An 18,135-nucleotide genomic window follows, 5' to 3' on the forward strand; every position below is an offset into this window, starting at 1 on the left:
TGTCACACCCCCGCCGGGTGGTCACCGGAGGGGGGGGGGGTGGTGACACAACCGCGGAGGCGCGGGGTCCCCTCCCGGGGTCCCCTCCCTCCCCGGGGGCCGTGGGTGACGGGGGGGGGAGGGCCCGGCGAGGACCCAGGCGCCCGGGCACCCACCCCACCCCCCCCCACCCCGTTATTTTTAGCCCGCGGGGGGGAACCCGACACCGCGGGGCCACCCTGTTTACGGGACAGCGCCGGTGACAGCGGGACGGCGGGGTCGGGGACACCCGGTGACGGGGGGGACGGGGGTTGGGGACAGCCGGTGATGGGGGTTGGGGACACCCCGGCGACGGGGGGGGACACCCAGTGACAGGGGGACAGGGATTGGGGACAGTCGGTGACGGGGAGGACACCCAGTGACAGGGGTTGGGGACACCCCAGTGACAGGGGGACAGGGGTTGGGGACACCTGGTGACAAGGGTTGGGGACACCCATTGATGGGGACAGGGGTTGGGGACACCCAGTGACAGGGGGACACACCCGGTGACAGGGGTTGGGGACACCCAGTGACAGGGACAGGGGTTGGGGACACCCCGGTGACAGGGGGGGACACCCATGGGGGACATGCCCTGGTGACAGGGGACAGGGGGGTTGGGGACACCCGGTGGTGGGTGTTGGGGACACCCAGTGACAGGGGACACCCCGGTGACAGGGGGTCAGGTGGGTTGGGGACACCAATGACAGGGGTTGGGGACCCCCCAGTGACAGAGGACACCCTGGTGACAGGGGGTTAGGTGGGCTGGGGACACCGGTGACGGGTGACAGCAGGTTTGGGGGTACCCCGGTGACAGGAGACCCACAGCCACAGGGGGTCTGGGGGACGCTGGAGGGATCGGGGGTGACCCGGTGACACAGAGGGGACCCTGTGGCACCCCAAGGATTCTGGGGGTCCCCTATAGCCGTAGGGTCCCTGTGGAACCCCAAGGACCTGGAGGGTCCCCCAACATTGGAGGGTCCCCATGGAACCCCCCAGGAGTTTAGGGGGTGCCCCCTCGCTGTAGGGACCTCCAAGGACCTTGAGGGTCCTCCAACGCTGTAGACCCCTGAAGGACCCCCAAAAATTGAGGGGTCCCCCATATCTGGAGGGTCCCCGGGGGACCCCCAAGGACCTCAAGGGTCCCCCAAGGCTGTAGGGTCACCGTTGGACCCCCAAAGACCTTGAGGGTCCTCCAACGCTGTAGACCCTTGAACGACCCCCAAGAATTTAGGGGTCCCCCATATCTGGACCCCCAAGGACCTCGAGGGTCCCCCAACGCTGTAGGGTCCCTGTAGGACCCTCAAGGACCTTGAGGTTCCTGCACCGCTGTAGGGTCCCCGTGGGACCCCCAAGGACCTCGAGGGTCCCCCAACGCTGTAGACCCCCAAGAATTTAGGGGTCCTCCCCCCACCCCCACCGTGCCCTCCGGTCCATCCCCCCCGCCCATCCCCCCCACCGGGGGCCCCCCGGGAATGGGGGAACCGGTGGGTTGTTGCGAACGGGTGGCCATCAACGTGGCGGGACGTCGGTTCGAAACCTTCGGAAGGACCCTCCTCCGGTTCCCCGACACCCTTTTGGGGGACCCCCGCCGGCGCCGACGGTACTTTGACCCCCAACGCCGCGAGTACTTCTTCGACCGCCACCGCGGAGCCTTCGGCGCCGTCCTCTACTACTACCAATCCGGTGGAAGACTCCGCCGCCCACCCGACGTCCCCTTAGATGTTTTCTTGGAAGAGTTACGCTTCTACCAGTTGGGCGCCGAAGCGGAAGGAAGACTCCGCGAGGCCGAAGGCTTCGGGGTGGAGGTGGCCCAACCCTTGCCCGGTGGAAGGTTACAACGGCAGGCGTGGTTGTTGTGCGAGCACCCCGAGAGTTCGCCGGCTGCCCGCGCCGTGGCCTTGCTCTCCGTCCTCGTCATCCTCGTCTCCATCGTGGTCTTCTGCTTGGAGACCCTGCCCCAGTTTCGGGCCGGAGGGGAGGGGTCCACTCAGGTGAGTCGCAGGCAACGGTGGGGGCCTTCGTCCTCCCCATCCTCATCCTCCCCATCCTCAGCATCCTCAGCCTCACCCTCCTCCTCCTCCCCATCCTCATCCTGATGACCCTCATCCTCACCATCCTCATCCTTGTGATCCCCAGCTCCACCGTCCTCACCCTCCTCACCCTCATCCTCCTCATCCTCACCATCTTCCTCATCCTCATCCTCACACTTATCCTCACCATCCTCATCCTCACCACTCTCATCCCCATTCTCATTCTTACCATCCTCATCCTCCTTACCCTCACCTTCTTCTTCATCATCCTCACCATTCTCATCCTCACCATTCTCATCTTCATCTTCACCACGCTCGCCATTCTCATCCTCATCACTCTCACCATCCCCATCCTCATCCTCACCATCCTCAACCTCACGATCCTCATTCTCATCTTTACCACCTTCATCATCATCATCCTCCTCACCATCCTGATTCTCATCATCTTCCTCTTCCTCATTCTCACCATCCTCATCCTCACCACCCATCATCATCCTCCTCACCGTCCTCATCATTCTCACCGTCTTCAGCCTCATTCTCACCATCCTCAACATCATCATTCTCACCCTCCTCCTCCTCATCTTCCTCCTGCCCCAGTGAGGAGCCCCCCAGATGAGTCACCCCAACCTCCTCCTCCTCCTCCTCCTCCTCCTCCTCCTCCTCATCTTTCTTCTTATTCTCATTTCGTCATCCTTCTTCTTCTTTTCAACCTCCTCTTCCTCATCTTCATTCTCTTCCTTCTATTCTGCCTTTCCTTCATCATCCTCACCATCCTCCTCTTCCGTTTCTTGCTCTCATCATCATCGTCGTCATCATCATCACCACCGTCTTCATCATTCTTCTCGTTCCCTGCTATCCTCTCAATTTTTTATTATAGTTTTCCTCATCGTTTTTCTCATCATCATCTTCACCTTCGTATTTCTCTTCCTCATCTTCATCCTTTTTGTCAATCTCATCATCATCTTCCTCCTCCTCTTCCTCCTGCCTGGAGATCCTGCCCCAGCCCCAGCCTGGCAGGGAGCCCTCACTGCAAATGAGTCACCCCCAAATCTTCCTCATCCTTGTGGTCCTCACCATCATCTTCATCGTCCTCATCATCTTCATCATCACCATCTTTGTCGTCTTCATCATCATCCTTCTCCATCCCAATCTCCTCTTTTTCCTTCTCTTCCCCAACCTCATCCTCTTCATCGTCACCCTTTTTCTCAACCTCATCGCCATCATCTTCATCACCCTTTTTATCCTCTTTGTTTCTCTTCTTCATCTCCTTTTTATCATCATCACCGTTATTATCGTCATCTTCATCACCTTCCTCACACCCTTCTCCGTCTCCTCCGCCTTTCTTGCTTTTCACGTTCTTCCTTCTCAACCTCAATCTCTACGTCTTCATCATTTTCCTCCGTCTCTTCCTCATCGTTCTCATCACCCTTCTTCTTCATCTGCTCATCATCATCCTCATCGTTCTCATCATTTCCTTCTTCGCAGCTTCATCCTCATCATCGTTCTTCTCACCTTTCTTCTTCTCATCTTTCTTCTCATCGTCATCGTTCCTCTATTCTTCATCCACCCATTTCTCTTCTTTCCCATTACCTTAGTCCTTTTCTCCTTCCTCCTCCTCTTCCTCCTCCTTCTTCTCTTCCTACCTCCTCATCTTCATCAATTTTCTCCTTTTCCTGCTATTCCTTGTCATCCTCTTCTTCCTCCTCCTCCTCCTCCTTCTTTTCCCATTTGTTCTCTTTCTCATTCTCCTCCTCCTCCTCCTCTTCTTTTTCCTTCTTCACCACCATCACCACCACCTCTGGCCCCCTACGGCCTCCTGGTCTTCCTCCTCCTCCTCATCCTCCTCGGTCCCAACCACAGGACCCAGGTGTCCAGGTGGGCTCTACCTCCCATTAACCCATACTGGGTGGTGGACCCAGGGGTCCGGGTGGGCTCTACCCCCCATTAACCCATACTGGGTGGTGGACTCAAGTCTCTAGGTGGTCTCTAACCCCCCTCCACCACCCCAGGGAGGGCACCCAAGCATCTGGGTGGGCTCTACCCCCCATTAACCCATACTGGGTGGTGGACCCAAGTCTCTAGGTGGGCTCTAACCCCCCTCCACCACCCCAGGGAGGGCACCAAGCGTCCGGGTGGGCTCTACCCCCCATTAACCCATGGTGGGTGGTGGACCCAAGTCTCTAGGTGGGCTCTAACCTCCCTCTGCCGCCCCAGGGAGGGCACCCAAGCGTCTGGGTGGGCTCTAACCCCCATTAACCCATGGTGGGTGGTGGACCCAGGGGTCTGGGTGGGCTCTACCCCCCATTAACCCATGGTGGGTGGTGGACCCAGGGGTCTGGGTGGGCTCTAACCCCCATTACCCATACTGGGTGGGCTCTAACCCCCCTCCACCACCCCAGGGAGGGCACCCAAGCATCTGGGTGGGCTCTACCCCCCATTAACCCATACTGGGTGGTGGACCCAAGTCTCTAGGTGGGCTCTAACCTCCCTCCGCCACCCCAGGGAGGGCACCCAAGCATCTGGGTGGGCTCTACCCCCCATTAACCCATGGTGGGTGGCGGACCCAGGGGTCTGGGTGGGCTCTAACCCCCTCCACCACCCCATGGCCTCCATCCCACCCATCCCCTAACCCCCTCACCCCTCCCTATCTCCATCCCCAGACCCCACCACCCATCTCCACCAACATCAACGCCTCCTCCCCACCATCACCCCGGGGCGGTTTGACCGATCCTTTCTTCGTGGTGGAAACCATCTGCATCTGTTGGTTCTCCTTGGAGCTCCTGGTCCGTCTTTTAGCCAGCCCGAGCAAAACCGCCTTCTTCCGTAACGCCATGAACCTCATCGATTTGATCGCCATCGTCCCGTATTTCGTCGCTTTGGGGACCGAGTTGGCACGTCAACGCGGCGTCGGCCAACCCGCCATGTCCTTGGCCATCCTCCGCGTCATCCGCTTGGTGCGGGTCTTCAGGGTCTTCAAATTATCCCGGCATTCGACGGGTTTACAGATTTTAGGACAAACCCTTCGCGCCAGCATGAGGGAATTGGGTTTACTCATCTTCTTCCTCCTCATCGGCGTCGTCCTCTTCTCCAGCGCCGTCTACTTCGCCGAGGCCGAAGACGCCGCCACCTCTTTCACCTCCATCCCTCAGGCTTTTTGGTGGGCCGTGGTCACCATGACCACGGTGGGTTACGGTGACATGGCCCCCGTCACCGTCGGGGGGAAGCTGGTGGGGTCCCTCTGCGCCATCGCCGGGGTCCTCACCATCTCCCTCCCCGTCCCCGTCATCGTCTCCAACTTCAGTTACTTCTATCGGCGGGAATTGAGGGGGGAGGAAGGGGGGGAGTACGCCCCCGCCCCCCCCTGCCCTCGCCACCCCCCTCCCCCCTCCCCCTCTGACACCCCGAAAGGGGGGGGAGGGGGCTGGGGTGGGGGCGGGGGAGGGCTCGGGGGCGTTGGGGGAGGGGAGGAGTTGTTGGATGGGGACGCGGGGCGGGGGCAGGGTTGGCCGGGGCGGTTGGTCACCCAGGTGTGAGGGGGGGGGGTGGGGGTGGGGGGTGGGGCACGAGGGGGCACGAGGGCGTGCGGGGATGCACGAGGAGGAACGAGAGTGCACGAGGGCGCACGAGGACAACCGAGGGGGCACGGGGGTGCACAAGCATGCACGAGGACAAACGAGGGTGCACGAGGCCGGAGGAGGGTGCACAAGGACAAACGACGGTGCATGAGGACAAACGGGGCCTCACGAGGGTGCACAAGGCCACACGAGGGTGCACAAGGGTGCATGAGGGTACGAGAAGACAAACGAGGGTGCACAAGGACAAACGAGGGTGCACGAGGGTGCACGAGGCCAAACGGGGCTGCACGGGGGCACACGGGTGTGCACAAGGGTGCATGAGCACAAGTGAGGGTGCAGAAGGATAAACGAGGGTGCACGAGGATGCACGAGGATGCACAAGGGTGCACGAGGATGCACAGGGATGCACAAGGACAAACGAGGGTGCACGAGGAAAAATCGGGCTGCACGAGGGCACAGAGAGGTGCACGAGGGCGCACAAGGGTGCACAAGGACAAGTGAGCGTGCACGAGGCTGCACGAGGCTGCACGGCGACACACGGGGGTGCACAAGAGTGCCCAAGGTTGCACAAGAGCCTGCATGGGGATGCACAAGGACAAGTGAGGCTGCACAAGCATGCACGAGGATGCATGAGGACGCATGAGGATGCACGAGGACGCACAAGGACACGTAAGGACGCACGAGGCTGCACAAGCGTGCCCAAGGATGCAGGAGGACGCACGAGGACATGTGAGGACACACAAGCGTGCCCACGGCTGCACGAGGCCGCACGAGGCTGCACAAGCGTGCACAAGCGTGCACGAGGCCGCACGAGGCCGCACGACGCCGCACGAGCGTGCACGAGGCCGCAGGAGGATGCGCAAGGACCCACGAGCGTGCACGAGGATGCACGAGGACGCACGGGGGGTGCCCGAGCGTGCATGAGGACGCATGAGGACACACGGGGGGTGCACGAGGAGGCACGACGACGCCCCCCTCCCCCAGCTGAGGCGTCGCACGAACGCGTGCTTCACGCCAGCACCCTCCCCCCGCCCTTGTCCGCCCCCCCCCCTTTCTCCGGCACCTTCTTGGATTTCGCCGGCGGCCGCGGTGGCATCCGGGAACCCGATGCCGCACGGGCCCTCGTGCGACGCACGAGCATGTGTGTGCGGGGGGCGGGGGGGGGGGGGGGACGGGACGGCGACACCGGGTGTCCCCTGCGCTCGCGGTAGCCCCCAGGCCAATAAAGGTGACAGTCGGTGGCAGAGGGGGGGTCACGGGGACCCTCGTGCGAGGCTGGGGGGGTCACGGGGACCCTTGTGCAAAGCTGGGGGGGTCATAGGGACCCTCATGCGAGGACGGGGGGGGTCACAAGGGTCCTCGTGTGAGGCCGGGGGGGGTCACAGGGACCCTCGTGTGAGGCCGGGGGGGGTCACAGGGACCCTCGTGTAAGGCTGGGGGGGTCACAGGGACCCTCGTGCGAGGATGGGGGGGTCACAGGGACGCTCGTGCAAGGATGGGGGTGTCACAAGGACCCTCGTGTGAGGCTGGGGGGGTCACAGGGACGCTCGTGCAAGGATGGGGGTGTCACAAGGACCCTCGTGCGAGGCCGGGGGGGTCATGGGGGTCCATGTGCAAGGATGAGGGGGTCACGGGGGTCCATGTGCAAGGATGAGGGGGTCACAGGGATGCTCGTGCGAGGCCGGGGGGGTCATGGGGGTCCTCGTGCGAGGATGGGGGGGGTCACAAGGGTCCTCGTGTGAGGCTGGGGGGGTCACAGGGACCCTTGTGCAAAGCTGGGGGGGTCATAGGGACCCTCGTGTAAGGCTGGGGGGGTGATAGGGGCTCTTGTGCGAGGCTGGGGGGGTCACGGGGACCCTTGTGCGAGGCTGGGGGGGGTCACAGGGACGCTCGTGCAAGGATGGGGGTGTCACAAGGACGCTCGTGTGAGGCTGGGGGGGTCACGGGGACCCTTGTGCGAGGACGGGGGGGGTCACGGGGGTCCTCGTGCGAGGCCGGGCCCGACCCGGCTGCGGCGGCTGCTGAGGCGGCAGGGTTATATTTATATTTTTATATTTATTTATATTTCGGGGCTTTAGGGGACCCGGGGGGGGCGGGGGGGGGGGTGGAGCGAGGGCGCCTGGGTCCCTTGGGGGGGGGAGGGGTGATCCCCACGTGCCCGGAGAGTGCCCCTCCCCCCCCAGGCCCACCAGTGCCCCCTCCCAGTCCAAACCAGTTCCTCCCACTGCCCCCCCAGTGCCTCCCAACCCCCCCCAGTGCCCCCCAAGTCCCCTTCCAGCCCGCCCAGTCCCCCCCAGTGCCCTCCCAGTGCCCCCCCAGTGACTCCCAGTGCCTCCCAGTCCTTCCCAGTTCCCCCCCAGTCCATCCCCAGCCTCTCCCAGTCCCTCCCAGTGTCCCCCAGTGCCCCCCAGCCTCTCCCAGACCAAACCAGTCCCTCCCAATGCCCCCACCAGTAACACCCAGTTCCCCAGCCCCTCCCAGTCCTTCCTGGTGCCCCCCAGTCCCCTTCCAGCCTCTCCCAGTCCCCCCCAGTGCCCCCCCATTCCAAACCAGTCCCTCCCAGTGCCCCCCAGCCTCTCCCAATCCAAACCAGTCCCTCCCACTGCCCCCCCATGACTCCCAGTCCCCTTCCAGCCTCTCCCAGTCCCCCCCAGTGCCCCCCCATTCCAAATCAGTCCCTCCCAGTGCCCCCCAGCCTCTCCCAATCCAAACCAGTCCCTCCCAGTGCCCCCCAGCCTCTCCCAATCCAAACCAGTCCCTCCCAGTGCTCCCCCAGTGACTCCCAGTCTCCCCAGCCTCTCCCAGTCCTTCCCAGTTCCCCTCCAGTCCCTTCCCAGCCTCTCACAGTCCCCCCCAGTGCCCCCCCATTCCAAACCAGTCCCTCCCAGTGTCCCCCAGTGCCCCCCCAGTCCCCTTCCAGCCTCTCCCAGTCTCCCCCCGTGCCCCCCCAGACCCTCCCAGTCCCCCCCAATCCCTCCCAGTGCCCCCCCAGTCCTTCCCCCCCACCCCGGGAGGACCCAGTCGCCCCTGGAGGACCGACTCAGCCCTATACCGCTAGGGGGCGAGCTGGCACCACCACCCACCGGAAGCGGCGTGGCGGCAAGACCGGACGCGCTGCTTGTTAACCGGAAGGGGCGGTGCGGGAGGACTGGGGGGCGGAGGCAGAGGACCGGAACCGGAGGCCGGAAACGACGTAGCGGGGGCCGGAAGGGGCGGGTGTAGCGGGGTCACTTCCGGGGGCGATGCGGTGCGAGCTGCGGGGCGCGGGCGGGCCGGTGCCGCTGCCCGACGGCGAGAGCGTGGTGCTGGGCCGGGGGCCGCTCACCGGCGTCACCGACCGCAAGTGCTCCCGCGGCCAGGGTGCGTCCGGGAGCCCCTCGGTTATCCCCGGGCACCCCCAGGCCCGGCCCCGGGACCCCTCAGCCCCTCCCGGCAGCCCCCAGACCCAGCCCCCGGGCACCGGGAGCCCCTCAGAGCCCCCCCTGGACCCTCCCAGACCCCGTGGGCTCAGTCCCCGGGTACCGGGACCCCCGCCAGCCCCTCCCGGGAGCCCCCAGACCCCCCCAGACCCATTCCCGGGGCACCGGGACCCCCTCAGGGCTCCCCTGGATCCCCCCCGACCCATTCCCGGGGCACCGGGACCCCCTCAGGGCTCCCCTGGACCCCCCCAGACCCATTCCCGGGGCACCGGGACCCCCTCAGGGCTCCCCTGGACCCCCCAGACCCATTCCCGGGGCACCGGGACCCCCTCAGGGCTCCCCTGGACCCCCCCAGACCCATTCCCGGGGCACCGGGACCCCCTCAGGGTTCCCCTGGACCCCCCCAGACCCATTTCCGGGGCACCGGGACCCCCTCAGGCCCCCCCTGGACCCCCCCAGACCCATTCCCGGGGCACCGGGACCCCCTCAGGCCCCCCCTGGACTCCTCCAGCCCCTCCCGGGAGCCCCCAGACCCATTCCCGGGGCACCAGGACCCCCTCAGGCCCCCCCTGGACTCCTCCAGCCCCTCCCGGGAGCCCCCAGACCCATTCCCGGGACACCGGGAGCCCCTCGGAGCCCCCCTGGATCCCCCCCAGACCCCCTGGGCTCAGTCCTGGCGCACCGGGAGCCCCCCGGAGCCCCCCCAGGCTCAGCCCCCGGGCACCGGGAGCCCCTCAGCCCCTCCCGGGAGCCCCCAGACCCATTCCCGGGGCACTGGGAGCCCCTCAGGCCCCCCGGACCCCCCCAGACCCGGGCACCGGGAGCCCCGCAGGGCTCCCCTGGACCCCCCCAGGCCCAGCGCTGGCCCCCCACCCTCCCGCCTCCCCGGGGCCTCCTGGGCACCCCCAGGGTCCCCCCCGGCTCCCTGAGGCTCCCGGGACCCCCCCAGGCACCCCCAGCCCCTGCCCCCCCCCCCCCCCCCCAGGACCCCTCAGTCCCCCCCCAGCACCCCCAGCCCCAACCCTGGGGTCTCCTCTGGCTCCCCGGGACCCCCCAGGCCCCCCGAGCACCCCCAGACCCAGCTCTGGGACCCCTGGGACCTCTCAGCCCCCTCCAGCACCCCCAGACCCACCCCCAGGGGCCCCCCTGGGACCCCCCAGGGCACCCCAAGACCCAGCCCCAGACCCCCCAGCACCCCCAGACCCGACCCTGGGGTCTCCTCTGGCTCCCTGGGACCCCCCAGGCCCCTTGAGCACCCCCAGACCCAGCTCTGGGACCCCCACACCCACCTGGGCACCCCCAAACCCAGCCCCAGACCCCCCCCCGCAGCTCCCAGGCCCCCTCAGGCCCCCTCCTGGGACCCCCCCCATCCCTGTGGACCCCCAAACTTTCCCCGGACACCCCCAAAGAGCCCCCCTCGGGGGAGCCGGACACCCCTGGGGACCCCCCCACCTTTCCCCGTGTTGGGGGGGGCTCCGGGGTCCCCCATTTCTCACCCCCCCCTCCCCCTTACAGTGGAGATCGTGGCCAACTACGCCAAGGGCACGGCCCTGGTCATCCAGGTGGGGTTTGGGGGGGCCCTGGGGGATTTGGGGGGCCCTGGGGGGGACTGGGGGGTCCTGAGGTGTTTTGAGGGGGCCCTGAGGGGGTTTGGGGGGGCTCTGGGGGATTTGGGGGGCCCTGAGGGGGTTAGGGGGGTTCTGGGGGGTCCTGAGGCAGTTTGGGGGGGCCCTGGGGGATTTGGGGGGCCCTGGGGGGGATTGGGGGGTTCTGAGGTGTTTTGGGGGGGCCTTGGGGGATTTGGGGGGCCCTGAGGGGGTTTGGGGGGGCCCTGGGGGGATTGGGGGGTCCTGAGGTGGTTTAGGAGGGCCCTGGGGGATTTGGGGGGCCCTTGGGGGGCTCGGGGGGGGCTTGGGGGGGTCATTTGGGTGGGCAGCAGGGCTGGCGGGGGGGGGGACACTTGGGGGTCTCAGGGCAATTTTGGGGGGCCGGGGGTGATTGGGGGGGGGGTGAGGCCGGGGGGGGCTTTGGGGTGATTTGAGGGGGGCTAAAGACTTTGGGGGGGTGGGAATTGAGGGGGTGATCCCAGGGCGTTTTGGGGGCCCCCCCTGATGCTGCCCCCCTCCCCCCAACAGCGAGGAGTGAACCCCACTTCCGTGGGGGGGGCAGCGCTGGGCCGGGGGGGTCGCGCCACCCTCCACCCCGGCCAGACCCTCTGCTTGGTCAACGGGCTTTACCCCTACGAACTTCACGTCGAGGGGTCCCCCCGACCCCCCAAACGCCCCCCCAGCCCCCCCACATCCCCTCCCCCACTCCGGGGGGGCCCCCCCAAATCCCCGACCCCCCCCCCGCGCCGCCTGGGACCACCACGGCTCCCTCCTCGTCTTCACCCCCCCCGGCGTCCTCCCCAGCGCTCAGGTACATCCCCGTTTTGGGGGGTTCCTCTCCGTTTTTGGGGTCCTCTATTTTCTGGGGGGGGTTCCCCACTCTCCTGGGGGTCCCCCCTTTTTGGGGGCCCCCTCTTAACCCCCCCGGCCCCCCCAGATCGCCGGGTTTGACCTGGATGGGACCCTCATCACCACCAAGTCGGGGAAGGTTTTTCCCACCAGCCCCGATGACTGGAGGTGAGGGGGAGTTTTGGGGGGGCCGGGGGGTGCGGGGGGGGGGGGGCTCTGGGTGCCATTTTGGGGTGCTTCACCCCATTTTCTATCTCCCTCATCCAGGATTTTGTACCCTGAGATTCCCAAGAAGCTGAAGCAGCTGCAGAGCAATGGGTATAAGGTAGGGCCCCCCCAGGGCCCCCCAAACCCCCACTGACCCCCCCAAGCCTCTCTGGGCCCCCCCCAAACCCCACTGAACCCCTCCAGCTCCCCCTGGGACCCCCAAAGCCTCCCCAGGATGCCACTGGGGCCCCCCAAACCCCCAGGACCCCCCATCAGGGCCCCCCCAAACCCCACTGACCCCCCCCAGACTCCCCCAAGCCTCTCTGGGCCCCCCCCAAACCCCACTGACCCCCCTCCAGAGCCCCCCCAAACCCCACTGAACCCCTCCAGCTCCCCCTGGGACCTCCCTTAGCTCCCAGAACCCTGCTGGGGCCCCCCCAGACCCCCCCTCAGGGCCCCCCCAAACCCCACTGCCCCCCCCAGGGCCCCCCAGCTCCCCACTGAACCTCTCCAGCTCCCCCTGGGACCCCTTTGGGGGCCCCCCCAGACCTTCAGGACCCCCCCAGGGCCCCCCCAGCCCCCACTGCCCCCCAAGACCCCCCCCAACCCCCCCTTTGCCCCCCCCAGCTCGTCATCTTCACCAACCAACTGGGGATCTCCCGCGGCCGCCTGCAACCCAGCGTCTTCAAGGCCAAGGTGGAGGCGGTGACCCAGCGGCTGGGGCTGCCCCTGCAGGTAAGCGGGGACCCTCCTGGGCCCCCCCAATCTCAGGGGACCCCCCCAGACCCCCTGGGGCTGTGGGGAACCCCCCTGAGCTGTTCCGCCCCCCCCAAAAATAGGTTTTCGTGGCGACGGGGCCAGGGATCTATCGGAAACCCGTGCTGGGAATGTGGGATTACCTCTGCGAGAAGGTGAGGGGGGACTGGGAGCGCACTGGGAGCTACTGGAGGGCACTGGGAACTGAGGGTGGACACTAGGAGGGTGCTGGAGCTGCTGGGGGGCACTGGGAGGGGACTGGAGCTACTGGGGGTGCACTGGGAGGTGTTGGGGGCACTGGGAGCTGCTGGGGGGACTGGGGGGGTGGTGCTGGGAGCTGCTAGGTGGGTGCTGGAACTGGGAGAGGGCACTGGGTGGGAGTGGAGAGCACTGGGAGCTCTTGGGGGGTACTGGGAACTACTGGGAGAGCACTGGGAGGACATTGGGAGCTGCTGAGGGGCACTGGGAGCTATTGGGTGACACTGGGAAGGTGCTGGGGGCTACTGGGAGGGTGCTTGGAAGTGCTGGGGGGTGCTGGGCGGGCAGTGGGAGCTGCTGGAGGGGACTGGGAGGCACTGGGAGCTGTTGGAAGGGGACCAGGGGGCACTGGGAGGGTGCTGGGAGCTTTGGGAGGGGACTGGGAGAGCACTGGGAGCTACTGGGGGGGACACTGGGAGCTGTTGGGTGGCTGGGAGGAGCTGGGGGGCACTGGGGGAGGAACTGGGAGGGCACTGGGAGCTCGGGGGGGGGGCACTGGGATGAACTGGGAGGGGGTATAACTGGTTTTGGGGTCTCCCCAGGCGAACGGGGACGTGACGGTGTCGGTGCCTGACAGCCTCTACGTGGGGGGTGAGCGGGGACGGGGGGGCTCCGGGGGGGGTTTTGGGGGGCTCCTGGGGGGTTGGGGGGGTCCCGGGGGGCTTTGGGGGACACTGGGGTGGCCTTAGGGTGCTCGGGGGGGGCATTTGGGGGGGTCTTGGGGGTCCTGGGGGGGGTCCTAGGGGTGTTTTGGGGGTCCCAGGGGGATTTGGGGGGGGTCCCGGCGGGTCCTGGAGGACTTTGGGGGGGTCCTGAGGGTCTTGGGGGGCTTTGGGGGGACACTGGGGTGGCCTTAGGGTGCTCGGGGGGGCATTAGGGGGGTCCTGGGGGTGTTTGGGGGGGGTCCTGGGGGTGTTTTTGGGGTCCCATGGGGGGGGTTCATGCTCCCCCCCCTTTTTTTCTTGCCCCTCCCCCCCCAGATGCCGCCGGCCGCCCCCCGAACTGGGCCCCCGGGCGCAAGAAGAAGGATTTCTCCTGCAGCGACCGCCTGGTGCGGCCCCCCCCAAATCCCCGGGGACCCCCCCAAACCCCTGAGGACCCCCCCCAAATCCCTGGGGACCCCCCTGGCCCCCCCAAATCCCCGGGGACCCCCCCAAACCCCTGAGGACCCCCCCCAAATCCCTGGGGACCCCCCTGGCCCCACCAAATCCCCGGGGACCCCCCCAAACCCCTGAGAACCCCCCCCAAAATCCCTGGGGACCCCCCTGGCCCCACCAAATCCCCGGGGACCCCCCCAAACCCCTGAGGACCCCCCCCAAATCCCTGGGACCCCCCTGGCCCCCCCAAATCCCCGGGGACCCCCCCAAACCCCTGAGAACCCCCCCCAAATCCCTGGGGACCCCCCTGGCCCCACCAAATCCCTGGGGACCCCCCCAAATCCCTGCCCCCCCCCCCGGCCCCCAAAATCCCCAGGGAACCCCCCTGTGCCCCCCCCCCCCCCATGTATCCCCAGTTCCATCCCTCCCAGTTCCCTCCCAGTTTGCTCCAGTCCCTCCCAGTGTCTCACAGATTGCTTCCAGTCCCTCCCAGTCCCTCCCAGTTTGCTTCCGTTCCCTTCAGTGGGCTCCCAGTCCCTCCCAGAAGCCCCAGTTTGCTCCCAGTCCCTCCCAGTCTGCTTCTGGCCCCCTCAGTGGGCTCTCAGGACCCCCCAAGTTTAATCCAGCCTCCCCAGCTCTCCAGTCCCTCCCAGTCCCCCCAGTTAGTGACCCACCCTCCCTCCACCAGTTTGCCCTCAACGCGGAGCTGCGCTTCCACACGCCGGAGAATTCTTCCTGGGCTGGGCGCCCGCGCCCTTTGACCTGCCGACCTTTGACCCTGTGAGTGACGCCCCCCGCTGCCTCCACCCTGTGGCTGACCTCTGACCCTTGACCTCTGACCCTTGACCCCGCAGCGCCAGCTTGACCCCAAGGCTCCGCTCTATGACCCCCCGACGCCCCCTGCTCTCCACCAGCCCCGAGGTGGTGGTGGCCGTCGGCTTCCCTGGAGGTGAGTGACCTCTGACCCCTGACCTCCGACCCCTGACCTCCATCCCTGACCCTTGACCCCAAGCCTGACCCCAAGCCTTAATTCTGACCCTAATCCTAAACCCTGAGCCCACCCCTGACCTCTGACCTTCAACCCTGACCCCACCCCGGCCCTAACCTTGACTTCTGACCTTCACCCTGACCCTTGACCTCCAAGCCTGACCTCTGACCTCCCACCCCAACCACCCTAACCCCTGACTTCTGCTTGACAACCTTGACCCCAACCCTGACCCTTGACCTTCAACCCTGACCCTTGACCCCAACCCTGACCCTTGACCCCAACCCTGACCCCTGACCCCCAACCTTGACCTCTGACCCCTCCCAGCCGGCAAGTCGACCTTCCTGAAGACCCACTTCGTCCCCGCGGGTTACACCTACGTCAACCGGGTAAGGGGGGGGGGGTCAGGGGAGGTCAAGGGTCAAGGTTGACCCCCGTGACCCCACCGTGACCCTGATGACCCTGCTGTGACCCCCGCTGACCCCGCCGTGACCCCCCCAGGACACGCTGGGCTCTGGCAGCGCTGCGTGGCCGCCTGCGAGGCCGCCCTGGCCCGCGGCCGCCCCGTGGCCGTCGACAACACCAACCCCGACCCCGAATCGCGACAGAGGCGAGTGCCGGGGGGGCCCCCCCCACAATCGTAGGGGGGTCCCCCGAATTTTGGGACCCCCCCTGAGGTTTTGGGGCCCCCCCCTGACCCCCTTCCCCCCCCCCCCCCCCAGGTACGTGGCCTGCGCCCGCGCGGCCGCCGTCCCCTGCCGCTGCCTCCATTTCACCGCCAGCCTGGAGCAGGCGCGACACAACTGCCGGGTGAGGGGGGGGCTGGGCTTGGGGGGGCCCTGGGGGGGTCCCCGACCCCTCCCGGGGTGTGGGGGGGTCCTGGCCCCTCCCCCAGCCCCCCCTGAACCCCCTTTTTCTGTGTCGTGTCGTCGTCCCCCCCCCCCAAAGTTCGGGATATGACGGAGAGCGGCCACGTCCCCGTGACCGACGTCGTCCTGCATGGCTACAGGTAAGGGGGGGCTGGGGGGTTTGGGGGGGTCCGGGGGGGGTTTTGGGGGGTCCTGGGGGGTTTGTGGGGACCCTGGGGGGGTTGGGGGTGTTTTGGGGGTCCTGGGGAAGTTTTGGGGGAGTCCAGGGGTGTTTTTGGGGGGCCCTGGGGTTTTGGGGGGGGGGACCAAAGGGTTTTTGGGGGCCCCCCACTCACAGCTCCCCCCCCCGGCCCAAACTCTCTTGGTTTTACCCCTTTCCGCCCCCCCCCCCAATCCCGCCCCTCCCCCCCCAGGAGCCGCTTTGTCGCCCCCTCCCCCACCGAGGGCTTCGCCCAGATCCTGCGCGTCCCCTTCGTCCCCCAGTTCGGGGACCCCGCCGACCCCCGACGCCGACGCCTCTTCTACCAGTTCAGCGACGGATGAGACCCCCCCCCCTCCCCCCCGTCGCCCCTCCCCCCGCCCAGGAGCCCCCCAATAAAGGTGCCGCCCATCCCCCCCCCCCAGGGACCCGGCCTCCGGCTCCAAATCGGGGTTTATTTTACAAAGTGGGGGGAGGGGCGGGGGGGGGGGAAGGGGCGGCTCACGGGCGTTTCCATGGTTTCACCCTCTGGGAAGAGATGGGGGGGGGATGGGGACACCGTCAGGGACCCCCGGGTGTCCCCGCTGCCCCTCCCCCAGCGTCCCCATGTCCCCCCAACGGCCCCATGTGTGTCCCTCTGTCCCCCATGTCCCCCTGTCCCCCCCATGTCCCCCCATGTCCTTCTGTCCCCCATGCCCACCAATGTCCCCCCGTCCTATGTCCCATGTCCCCCCCACGTCCCCAAGCCCACCAATGTCCCCTGTCCCCACGTGCCCCCCTCATGTCCCCGTGTCTCCCCATGTCCCTGTGTCCTCCATGTCCCCCCATCCCCCCCATGTCCCTCCGTGTCCCCCCATGTCCCCATGTCCTCCCCGTGTCCCCCTGTGTCCCCATGTCCTCCCCGTGTCCCTCCATGTCCCGTGTCCCCCCCGTGTCCCCCCATGTCCCCGTGTCCCCCCCGTCCCCTGTCCCCCCGTCCCCCCGTGTCCCCCCATGTCCCCGTGTCCCCCCCATGTCCCCCATGTGTCCCCCTGTCCCCCCATGTCCCCCCTGTCCCCCCGTGTCCCCCCGTCCCCCTGTCCCCCCGTGTCTCCATGTCCCCCCGTGTCCCCCTGTCCCCCCCATGTCCCCCCGTGTCCCCCTGTCCCCCCGTGTCTCCATGTCCCCCGTGTCTCCATGTCCCCCGTGTCCCCCTGTCCCCCCATGTCCCCCCGTGTCCCCCCATGTCCCCCCGTGTCCCCCATGTCCCCTGTCCCCCCCGTGTCCCCCTGTCCCCCCCCTGTCCCCCCGTGTCCCCCCATGCCCCCCTGTCCCCCCCGTGTCCCCCTGTCCCCCCCTGTCCCCCATGTCCCCTGTCCCCCCCGTGTCCCCCTGTCCCCCCCTGTCCCCCCCGTGTCCCCCTGTCCCCCCATGTCCCCCTGTCCCCCCGTGTCCCCCTGTCCCCCCCGTCCCCCATGTCCCCCTGTCCCCCCTGTCCCCCCGTGTCCCCCCATGTCCCCCCGTCCCCCCATGTCCCCCTGTCCCCCCCTGTCCCCCCGTGTCCCCCCGTGTCCCCTGTCCCCCCGTCCCCCCATGTCCCCCGTGTCCCCCCATGTCCCCCTGTCCCCCCCGTGTCCCCCTGTCCCCCATGTCCCCTGTCCCCCCCATGTCCCCCTGTCCCCCCCTGTCCCCCCCTGTCCCCCCGTGTCCCCCCATGTCCCCCCGTCCCCCCATGTCCCCCTGTCCCCCCCTGTCCCCCCATGTCCCCCCGTGTCCCCCCGTGTCCCCTGTCCCCCCCTGTCCCCCCATGTCCCCCCGTCCCCCCGTGTTCCCCTGTCCCCCCGTCCCCCCATGTCCCCCCGTGTCCCCCCATGTCCCCTGTCCCCCCCGTGTCCCCCTGTCCCCCCTGTCCCCCCTGTCCCCCATGTCCCCCTGTCCCCCCCGTGTCCCCCTGTCCCCCCCGTCCCCCCATGTCCCCCTGTCCCCCCTGTCCCCCCCTGTCCCCCCGTGTCCCCCCATGTCCCCCCCGTCCCCCCATGTCCCCCTGTCCCCCCCTGTCCCCCCCATGTCCGCCCGTGTCCGCCCGTGTCCCCTGTCCCCCCTGTCCCCCCTGTCCCCCCGTCCCCCCGTGTTCCCTGTCCCCCCGTCCCCCCATGTCCCCCCGTGTCCCCTGTCCCCCCCTGTCCCCCCCTGTCCCCCCGTGTCCCCCCATGTCCCCTGTCCCCCCCATGTCCCCCCCCGTCCCCCGCGCCCCCGCGCACTCAGCTCGTTGAAGAGGAAGGCCTCC

The 18,135-nt window shown here is 67.6% G+C and overlaps 2 protein-coding genes across 2 annotated transcripts; both read left to right on the forward strand.

Annotated features, from left to right (window-relative positions):
* Nucleotides 1-1,490: 1,490 nt before the first annotated feature.
* Nucleotides 1,491-5,581, forward strand: LOC309604330 (potassium voltage-gated channel subfamily A member 7-like; the record flags this gene model as incomplete). The annotated part of the gene is made up of 2 exons (XM_082339275.1): nt 1,491-2,009; nt 4,709-5,581. 2 exons carry the CDS (start codon nt 1,491-1,493, stop codon nt 5,579-5,581), a joined length of 1,392 nt encoding a protein of 463 aa, XP_082195401.1.
* A 3,281-nt stretch (nt 5,582-8,862) lies between these two features.
* PNKP (polynucleotide kinase 3'-phosphatase) lies at nt 8,863-16,227 on the forward strand. The gene is given in 21 exon segments (XM_082339274.1): nt 8,863-8,983; nt 10,558-10,604; nt 11,178-11,384; nt 11,386-11,460; nt 11,587-11,666; nt 11,766-11,823; nt 12,333-12,440; nt 12,545-12,616; nt 13,262-13,310; nt 13,700-13,770; nt 14,505-14,538; nt 14,541-14,596; nt 14,671-14,711; nt 14,713-14,765; nt 15,129-15,190; nt 15,303-15,312; nt 15,315-15,411; nt 15,524-15,611; nt 15,750; nt 15,753-15,810; nt 16,084-16,227. Coding segments are annotated over 21 exon segments (1,515 nt in total). The 5' UTR covers nt 8,863-8,865; the 3' UTR covers nt 16,214-16,227.
* The last annotated feature ends 1,908 nt before the right edge of the window (nt 16,228-18,135 follow it).

Source organism: Platalea leucorodia (assembly GCF_965183815.1).
Source record: "Platalea leucorodia genome assembly, contig: HAP1_HAP1_SCAFFOLD_645, whole genome shotgun sequence".
Lineage (NCBI taxonomy): Eukaryota > Metazoa > Chordata > Aves > Pelecaniformes > Threskiornithidae > Platalea > Platalea leucorodia.